Below are 10,185 nucleotides of genomic sequence, written 5' to 3'. Positions count from 1 at the left end.
AAAGAGCCAGGAGACGGGCGGTCAGAGAACACATTACCCGGTAACTTCAGATATGAATATACATGTCGCCTGTTTGGGTTTGGATGTTGTGTGAGGCATCATGAGTGACAGCTGGGGACAGGGACTGTTTATATGTAAATTTAGGGTTAGGGTTAGGGTTAAGTTTCCCCGAAGATCTCTACAGAAAATGGGTGGCGTAGGGAGGGGAGATTGTCTGACCGCCAACATGTCACTCCAGCGTTTCCATGGAAACCACCGCTGCATACCAGCATCATCTCGACAACGTCCCACGGTTTCCTTTCAAGCCCAGGGTGTCGTCCAGGTGTGAATAAAGAGATGTGTAGATATGGATATAGAGATATATATATATATATATCTACAGTATATATAATATGAACTCTAGAGAAACAAATGTACACACCAGTATTTGGGGGATGGCCTATTTCAACGACTCTAAGAGCTGACAACACCCGGGCGATTGATCCCCTGCGCTGGTGGATTACCCGGTCGCTGTTCTCGTTCACTCAGGGTCTCAGCGGTCCATTAAGTTTAAGCGTCGTAGTATTTTAGATTCTGGGATCTGAGCCCCAAAGGTTTAATACCGTTGTCTCCCCAGTGAGACGGGGCCAGCCCCCCCACCAGCCCCCTATAGTCCCAGACCCTCCATTCAGTCAAATTCAAACAGCCAATCGGTCAGAGAACAAGATGATTGGTCGTTATATCTGCTGGGCAGCCAATCAGGAGCAGGTGGAGTGATTGGCCAATTAAACAGGGAAAGGGGAGCAAATTAAACAGGATGATGAATATCTTCAGTCCACTCTGAGAGGATTCATGACACCGACCGCTTAAAGAGTCTCCCTGGTTGAGGGAAGATGTTAGACGGACTGTATTTCCATTTCGCTGCTTGGCTCAAACCCAGCAGAGATTGAAAAAGCGTTTCTCGCACGGTTTAAATGTATTTTATGTAAATGTGGGTCCAAGTCGCCTCTACACTGTTTTGTTTGCAAACGCTGAGTGCATACAAAACCCAGGGGGATGGATCATAGAACCAGAGGGGGGAGGGGGGGCACTAGGGGCCGGCTCTCCGTCCGGGGGAGGAGGGGGGGAGGTCTCTGCTGCAGATCAATAAGGCCCCTGGAGCCAAACTACCAGGAGCAGAGCAGGAGGAGGAGGGGAGAGATTGGGAGAAGAGGAAGGGAGAGGAGGGGGAGGAGAGAGGAAGATGAGAGGGAGAGAGAGGAGAGGAGAGGAAGAGGAGAACTTGGTTGTGGGGAGGAGAAGAGGAAGAGCGAGTAGGAGAGAGGGGGAGGAGAGGAGGAGGAGGAGACGGGCAGGGAGTCAGTTGGCAGCGGCCCTGTCAGACGGAGAGCTCAGCCAGATAAATATTAGGGAGCTTAAGAAACCCCTGAGCAATGTGCAGGTGACCAACAGTTCAATGCTTGCTGCCTGTGATGATAATCGCCCGGTCGTAAAGAGAGCAGGTCAGCTGACCATCAGCTGACCGAAGAGGCCGTCTGTCTCACGGTGTCTGAGGACTGAGGTGAAAACAGGCCAGTTAAACCGGACTACTGTGTAACGGCTTTCCAATAACGGCCACCTGACTTGCTGCCTGGCCTGCAGCCACGCAACGAGCTATCGTCTGTCGAGTGGAGCTCCCCCCCCCCCCCCCCCAGTAATGAGAAGATGTTTCTGAAGATGTTTCAGAGCAGGAGCAGGAGCCTAATGGCTCCTGCTCTGAACCAGCAGCAACATCTTCTCATTACGGAGACGTGTCTGTGATCAGGTCCACCTGGGGGCTGTTTTCTTAACAGCCTCCATGTTCCCTCTAATAACACGTCCATATAATCCGCGGTACAAGGGACTGCAGTGATGAGTTTACATGACGAACGTCCAGGCCGAGAAGCAGTTGTCTGGGTTAGGAGTGCCCCCTAGCGGCCGGTAGAGTCACTACACTAGAAAGATGAAGACAGGCGTGTCACCGCCTTCCCAACTGTGTGTGTGTGTGTGTGTGTGTGTGTGTGTGTGTGTGTGTGTGTGCGTGTGTGTTTCTGTGTGTGTGTGTGTGTGTGTGTGTGTGTGTGTGTGTGTAGCGGCCCGTGCTGACGGAGCGGCCCCCCGGGTCTCTCCTGGGACCCGCCCCCTCCACACCGGGCTGATCCTGGCGGTCGTCGTGGTGATGGTGGTCCTGGTGGCGGGCTGGTGCTCAGCCTGTACGTCTACCACCACCCCACCTCCACCACCGGCTGTTCTTCATCGAGGTCAGACACCACCCTCGTCTTCGTCTCCCTCACACACACACACACACACAGACGGGCAGACACACACACACAGACACACACAGTCAGACGCACGCACATACACAGTCAGACGCACGCACACAAAGGCAGACACACACAAAAACACACACACACACACACACAAACACAAACCTCTTTCCCTAGTTAGCATCAGGTGTGTGAACAAGACTCACTTGTTCACCTAGACTCCGCATATCCCTCCCCCCCCCCCCCCTCTCCACACACACTCCCCGCTTACTCGCTCATTGTATGTGGTACGTCCTTGCACTTAAAATTAGTACTTAGCATTGTGTAGCATTTTATCTAGCTTGGCACTTGGTTCTATGAACATCCTTACTGTACCGACAGAGATGCATCGTTATTTCTCCTTCTTCTGAAAAACGTACTTATTGTAAGTCTCTTTGGATAGAAGTGTCTGCTGAAAGCCCTGAATGTGAACGTGTGTGTGTGTGTGTGTGTGTGTGTGTGTGTGTGTGTGTGTGTGTGTGTGTGTGTGTGTGTGTGTGTGTGTGTGTGTGTGTGTGTGTGTGTGTGTGTGTGTGTGTGTGTGTGTGTCCGTCCTTCCAGAGGCGTCCACGGCGCTGGCCAGCGATGAAGTTCTACCGCCGGTCGGGCCGTCCAGCCTACGCCGAGGTGGAACCCACCGGACTGGGGAAGGACGTCTTCATGGACCCCGACCAGTTCTGAGACACCCCCCCCCCCCCCCCCCCCCCGGGACCAGCACAGACTGGGACCAGCAGAGACCGGAGATCCGTCCGCTGCCCGCTCGGTCCAACCTCTCTGTTTCAATAGCGACCGAAGAGGGATTATTATGGACTAGTTGACCTGGTCTCTCATCTGGACCCGCTGGGGTCCCGGGTCCTGTTGCGACGACGACCGGCTCTTGGGACGATGGCTGGTGACCTCATCGGTACACGCGGTAGACTTCTATATGATCTAAAAACAATGAGCGTTGGACTTCTTTTGTGACCGCAGCAAACGGCTTTCCTATAATCATCTGATTTGTTTCTCTCGATTTCCGAGTTTCCTTTATTTTTTTTTTACTTTGGACAGTTCTTGCACCAGGGGGGAGGGGGGGCGGCTGTTATATTTCAATGAATTGCGCTTTCCGGGAGCTTATCTACGTCAGGTGTAGCTACATTGCAGTGGTGTCAAGTTACTATGCTGTATTTCACGGCCACAACTAACTAAAAAGCCGTAGAACATACCGTACGAACTAGCTATTATGATAATATGTAGCTAAAAGTAGTTATTACAATCATACGTACCAGCTAAAGTTAGTTATTACGATCAAACCTAGATATAACTAGCTATTACAATCATACATTGCTAAAACTAGCTATTACGATCATACGGACTAGCTTAGACTATTGTGATCAAACCTAGGTAAAACTAGCTATTACAATCGTACGTACCATTACAACTAGCTATTACGATCATGTAGCTTAAACTAGCTATTACAATCGTACGTACCATTACAACTAGCTATTACGATCATGTAGCTTAAACTAGCTATTATGATAATACGTAGCTAAAACTAACAATTTTGAGTATGTACCAGCTAAAAAGACCTTGTGTACAAACTATAACTCGCCTAAACCACAGTTCGTACCAGCTAAAACTAGCTATCAAGATCGCACATAGCAGTTAGAACAAGCAATTATGATTTGGAAGTAACGGCTAGATCTAGCTAGCACAACCATGCATCGAATATTTTTAGGTCATCTCAAGAATCTCAAAAAATATTAACCTGGTGACCCATCCTCTGGCCCCACTAACGAAACCCCTTGCAAATGCAGTGGCTGACATCTTAACGTTATGAATGTTACAAAGTGGGTGTCAGTGGCGTCTCTCCGTCCTGCGTTCAAATGAGATGGCCTTCACAACATCACGCGTGTGTTTACATCTGGTGGGTGCAGATTGAGTTACTGAGGATAAATGACTCGGTGAAGAGCAAGGTCTCCAATTATCCCTCCCTGCAGTCCTATTTGAGTTGATTTATGAAAAAAATGTGTTTTCCTGCCATTTCGTCATTGACTAGAGTTTGCACAAAGTGGTCCCTGCACATAGTTTCTCATTTGCCATGCGGTACTTACGCAACGCGACCGGACGTTGTGGATGTGCACACCCCCTGCTGGTTATACCTGGGATTCCTTGATTTTGTTTTGTGTGTCGCACCCGTGTGTGTGTGTGTGTGTGTGTGTGTGTGTGTGTGTGTGTGTGTGTGTGTGTGTGTGTGTGTGTGTGTGTGTGTGTGTGTGTGTGTGTGTGTGTGTGTGTGTGTGTGTGTGTGTGTGTGTGTGTGTGTGTGTGTGTGTGTGTGTGTGTGTGTGTGTGTGTGTGTGTGTGTGTGTGTGTGTGTGTGTGTGAGCTGGCTCTGTGCGGTTGATTCTTATTGGTTGATCTGATAGGTGACCTATCTTTCGCTTTGTATCCTATGATGCCTTCCTGCCCTCATTAAGCTCATGATTAGCTTACTTAAATAATTATGTGACAGGATAGAGTTGGGTTGAAGGGAAACCGCCTAAACGTTTAGAATCAGTTGACGGCTAACCTAGCATACCACTGTGGTGTTACCTTTTACAGTTTTTTATTTTGTGGCCTTTTGATCTAAACTTTTTATCTGAATGTGAATATTTCTGGTCATCGCTTGCAGTTGAGCCTGATCATCAAAAATACATTTAAATGATTTCAGTCGAAAATGGTTTCACAGACCATTATTATTAATATAACAGAATGTATCAGATTGTCTCTTATTGTAGATTGAAATTTAACAACTCCAATGAAAAAGAAAATCTGTGCAATATAACATCAATATTACATTCATCCATTGTTAATTACATCTATCCATAATCCAGCCTGTTTCCATGGTAACGAGACCAAAGACTCAACCAAAAGATGTACCTCAACCGTTGAAACTTCCCTTCCCATATTTGTTCAGTGTATTGCCATACATGGCCCATCCATGATGGATGACCCATACAGGTAGACCCGCCATACCTGCGTCTACGTCCATCACTCTAGAGTTAAAGCGTTGGCGGTGATTTCCAGGTTCCACAATGCAGTCGTACGCGGGGAGAAGGGTTTGGGTTTATTTGATTGGTTTGTTTGCTAAGCGGGCGGCGGCGTGACTTTTACTTTGGAGCCCTGCGTTTTCTGGAATTGCTTAGGGTGCGTTTGTTTTACTGCGACCGGGGGCGGGGGGTGAAGACAGCTCGCGACGCACGGCTTCATGTGTTTCTTGAGGGTTGAATTCTGCATTTATTCCTTGTTTTGCGTCTCTGGATGCTTTCACTTGACGTCCGACCACAAGGCCGTGGAGCAACATGGAGGATACGGGGAGGAGGGGGATAAACACTACAGACCGTTGAGTAACGACGAGGACTTCAGAGAGAAGAGTGGCGAGGAGAGGGGGGAGAGGAGCAGAGAGGGAGGGGCGAGGAGATTGGAGAGGGGAAAGAGTAGAAAGGAGGGAGGATGAGCAGTGTTTATCTCAGTAGTCCTGTATCGCATCGTTCTGTCTCCTCTGTAACTTCTGGTGTTTTGATTACATTTTAAATAATAAAGAACATTGTTTAAAAAAAGAAGCGCCTCTTGGTGTAGGAATTATTGGTAGGCCTACTTTATTTGGTACAATCATCTTACTACTACTACTAGTGTGTAAGGTGACCTTGGGTGTCTTGAAAGGCGCCTCTAAATTAAATGTATTATTATTATTATTATTATTATTATTACTACTACTCCCAATAGGTCAATGCTCTAACCGGACAAGTGTTACTCCTGGCGCGACACTGCCCTCTAGTGGACTCGCTGGGAATGGCTGCTTAGTTTATTATAAAAAAAGGACAAATAAATATTCACAAATAACATTACGAGTAATGATGTTCTGTAATTGCGAGGATAACAACTAATGCTGTCTTAACACAATGACCTCTGGCTGTTGATTCAGCGATATAATCTTAAGGTCATGTTTGACCAGAAGTGACGTTTCATGTGTAACTGGACACCTTTAGTATCTTCTCAGGAGGAAAAACCCACAGAGCCCGCACTCACACAGCGTTTACACCCCACAAAGACAGACACAGTCTGTTACAGGAGTCAGCAGTTTATTTCAGTAGAAAAGCAATTGAGTTGATCCTGTTCTTTAAAAAGGAAAAGCTGGAGTAACAAATAATAAGCAGTAACCAATAGGAGTGAAACCATCATAATACATAACTATTATCATCCCACCTATATGACGTTCAGTAACTTATATGGACTCATGTCATTTCCTTATAGTTACTTTGATATAAGGTAGAAGCAGCTAAGGTCATAAGTCTAGTGCATTGCTTTATTTATGTATCGTAGCCTTGTCATTTGACGGTAACATATTCAAACAATTATTCACATTGTTTGTTATATCGGTAAAACAGGTGCCTCTGCTCTACTGGAATAAACAAACTAAACACACTAATCCGACAATCAATCTAGAGTCTCTGCAGCTCTCGGGGGCTAAAAAGAAGAAATAGGAGCATAAAGTCGCTTTAGGAAACATGCTGTCTGCAATCTTTGGTCTCAATACACGGGAATCGTTTAGCAATTCGTCTAAACAGGTCAGCAATAAGTTAGTGCACTTCTGCCCCAAGAGCAGACACACAGGAGGAACCAGGACCTACAGAACCAGGAGGAGCAGAACCGGGAGGCACCAGAAGATACCATCCAGGAGAAACCAGAACCAGGAGAAAACTGAGAACATACTAAACAGGCGGCACCAGTACGTACTAACCAGGAAACAGGACCAGGAGGAAACGGATCAGACGTGACTAGACGGACAGCATTCAGCAACATGTGATGTTTTCCCGAGTAACGAGTTTCCTTGTTAAATGCACAACGGAAAACAACGTGAAATACACAAAATGAACAAACTAAAAACCACCCAGCCATCCCATGTCTGGCCTTGAGGTGCAGATTAAGTCTCCGGGCTTAAAGCAGGACCGAAGGGCATGATACGATCAATGACCTGTCCCTTCAGAGTGAAAGAACATCCTCCTAAAATGGCACACCTCCTGGGACCTTCACAACGATATAGAGGCCTTAATTAGACTACAGCAGGCTGTAGGTGGTAGGTGTTTGGAAGGTCTGTCTGGTGGGACGGTGGAGGTGTTTCTACGGTCTGTGTCTGGTGGGAGGGTGCATGAGGTGGTGAAGTTCTCTGGGGGGAGGATGGAGAAGATGTAGGAGGTCTATGAAGAACCTCCCTTATTGTTAGGCTTAACACAGGAAGGATAGGATTTAGTTCCCAAAAATAAAAACCAAGGATGTCTATCAGAGACACACAATACAGCTAACTTGAAGAGCGACATTTTTCCATTAAATATGAATATTGCTCTATTCATTAAATATTAAAATCCTGAACATGAAGGACAGCAATAAATGGACTGTTTGCTTCATACATCACAACCATAACATTATATCTAATGTAAAATGTTGGATATGTATGATGCATAACTTTTTTCTGAATATTATGGGATGAATAACAATGGCTCTCAAATCTAAGACTAATCTTTCCCCTCAATTCCTGGTGCCGCTGAAAACCAGTCAGACGAGGCCGTGTACTGAACCACTTTAGACTCGTGTGACATAGTCACATATTGTCCTCAAACTGCATGGCCTTGCTGTGCTTGAGTTACTTCTATTGGTTTGATTTCTATTTCTCTAAAAACACAAAAGTCCTTTCTATCTATTTTGAGTATTTTGCGGCGGAAAGCATTTCCAACAGGACGAAATAAGTACTTTATGACACTTGATCAAGTCCTGATAAAGTATGAAATAATTATTAATAAAGGCCTAATGTGGCATTAACAAAATATTTTTCAAGTATTGGTAAAGTATGAAAGAATTGGTTGATAAAGGCCTGATGTGGTATTAAGAAAGTATTGATAAAGATTGAATCAAGTATGAACCAATGAGTCCTGATGTAGTAATATCTGATTATTAATAAAGGCCGGATGTGAAATTAAAGATCAATGAGTGATCAAGTATTGACCCTGACGTAGTAGCCCTGATGTAGTATCAACAGATTATTGTACTGGCGAAGCACTTAGAGTATTGAGGCAGCGGCGGCGGTGAACCTCGTGATTCAGAGCGGCTCGCTGCACAGTCTGGGGGCCGAGTTGTGTTTGGGCCGCGCCCCGAGGTCACGCCCCCCCACCGGGCCCTCCTGGGGGGTCTGTCTCCCCTCCGGCGGTCCCTTCACCTCCTCCTCCACCTTCTCCTCCGCCTTCTCCTCGGCCGTCTCGGGGACGTACGCCCCGCCCACCTCGGCCACCATCTTCTCCACGGCCTCGAACAGCTGGCCCAGCTGCGGGTGCTCGCCCCACACGTTGTTGTCGATCACAAAGTAGCGCTTCCCGCAGCGCTCCAGCACCCACTTGAGGTCGCGGCCCTCCCGGCGGATGTAGCGCTCGATGGAGATGTCCTTCAGCACCTCGGACCAGGTGAACACCACCAGCGTGTGCCTCCAGGCCCGCTCCCCGAACAGGGCCATGTGCTCGGCGATGCGCCCGCGGTCCACGTCCGAGAACATGCCCACGGGGATGACCAGCAGGAGGGCGTGGGGCCCCGGCGGGCACATGGAGGCGCCCTTCAGGATCTCCTGCTGGTAGGTGGGCGGGGTGTTCTGGGAGGAGAACCAGCCCGGCGTGTCCACCACCGTCACCTGCCGGCCCTCGGCCTCCGTCTGACGCTTCACGCAGAACTCGGCGGCTCGCTCCAGGCGGAACTCCTCGCGGCCCAGGATGGTGTTCCCCGTCAGGCTCTTGCCGGGCCAGCGCCAGCCCAGCAGCACCAGACGCAGCTCCTCCAGACGGTTGGCCGCCGCCGCCGCCCGCCGCGCCTCCTCCAGGTCGGGGCCGTCCTCTAGGAGGTGGGAGGAGAAGGGTTACTTACCTCACTGTGTTGCGGTCGCAGTGGATGGAATGGGGTTACATGCCTCACGCTCCCAGATAGAACAATGTCACATATCTCAACGTCCCAGTGGATAGAATGATAGCACACAGACTTTTGTTTCTGTTTGTGCTTTTACAGACGATAAACAAAATAGCAGGGAAGGAGATGGTCAGTCACAGGCCTACATGCCAAAGCACTACTGATAAGCTTGTAAGAGATCATGCATAAAATATATATGAGTACAGTATAAACTATAAACTAGTGGTCAACCGATTGCCATACTTCAAGTACGGTTGTAAGTCCAACTTCATCAGTAAAGTGATGATGCGTGTAGACAGGTTAATAACCCAGCTGTTATGACGTTAAGGGACTCCTTAAAGAGTGTTCATTCGACAGTGATCTTAAAGCTATGATTAATAGCTTGATTAACCCATACGGCTGGTCAACCAAGAGCTGACGTCACGTTAGTCCTCCGGGGACAATATTAGACTGACCATGTATTACATTTATATTATACATGTATAACGTTAGTGAGTAAAATTACACTAAGAATTAGTTACGTGTTCGATGTACATGATTACATGTTTTACCATACAGTCCTGTAACGATATGCGGCATGCCACTAGACACTCATTACGATAATATATTAAGACCTGCGTACCGAAACGGGACCAAAGTGTGTGTTTCAGCTCACCTGATTCCTGTCTCTTCGGTGTCCGACTCATCTTCTACTCCTGGTTTACTTATGTATTACTTTAGGGGGGTTAGTTTTTAGTGAGTTAGTAAGTTAACTAGGCATTAGTTCGGAGCAGGTTAGTTTCTGGAGGAGGATTTCCTGCCTCTCGGTCAGAAGGCGGGGCTACAACCCCGGAGGACCGGTCTCCTATTGGTCAGCGGTGGTACTGCATCCTCTCTCTCTGGCCCTGACTGCAGCAAGCGGGAACCCCGGAGGACCGTTCTC

The 10,185-nt window shown here is 47.7% G+C and overlaps 2 protein-coding genes across 2 annotated transcripts in view; one reads left to right on the top strand and one right to left on the bottom strand.

Moving 5' to 3' along the window:
- LOC132452206 (plexin domain-containing protein 2-like) overlaps positions 1 to 3,113 on the top strand; it is a 22,016-nt gene extending 18,903 nt beyond the window's left edge. The window contains 5 exon segments of the mRNA XM_060044681.1: positions 1 to 40; positions 2,091 to 2,192; positions 2,195 to 2,242; positions 2,245 to 2,258; positions 2,865 to 3,113. The exon segment at positions 1 to 40 is cut by the window's left edge and continues 26 nt beyond it. Coding sequence (XP_059900664.1) covers positions 1 to 40; positions 2,091 to 2,192; positions 2,195 to 2,242; positions 2,245 to 2,258; positions 2,865 to 2,984 — 324 coding nt within the window. The 3' untranslated portion in view covers positions 2,985 to 3,113.
- A 3,273-nt stretch (positions 3,114 to 6,386) lies between these two features.
- On the bottom strand, positions 6,387 to 10,155 carry LOC132452463 (GTPase IMAP family member 9). The gene is made up of 2 exons (XM_060045108.1): positions 9,919 to 10,155; positions 6,387 to 9,194 (listed from the first exon to the last, which is right to left on the bottom strand). The coding sequence occupies exons 1-2, from the start codon at positions 9,947 to 9,949 to the stop codon at positions 8,416 to 8,418; spliced, it is 810 nt and encodes a 269-aa protein (XP_059901091.1). The 5' UTR covers positions 9,950 to 10,155; the 3' UTR covers positions 6,387 to 8,415.
- Between the last annotated feature and the right edge of the window lie 30 nt (positions 10,156 to 10,185).

The sequence above is a fragment of the Gadus macrocephalus genome, chromosome 23 (assembly GCF_031168955.1).
Source record: "Gadus macrocephalus chromosome 23, ASM3116895v1".
Lineage (NCBI taxonomy): Eukaryota > Metazoa > Chordata > Actinopteri > Gadiformes > Gadidae > Gadus > Gadus macrocephalus.
Note: the sequence above shows the minus strand (reverse complement) of the source record. Positions and strands in the feature narration are given on the sequence as shown.

Coding starts and splice junctions, on each gene's coding strand:
- LOC132452463 (XM_060045108.1), bottom strand. CDS start 9,949: ATGAGTCGGACACCGAAGAGACAGGAATCAG. Junction 9,195..9,918: donor ACCGAAGAGACAGGAATCAG/GTGAGCTGAAAC, acceptor CCCACCTCCTAG/AGGACGGCCCCGACCTGGAG.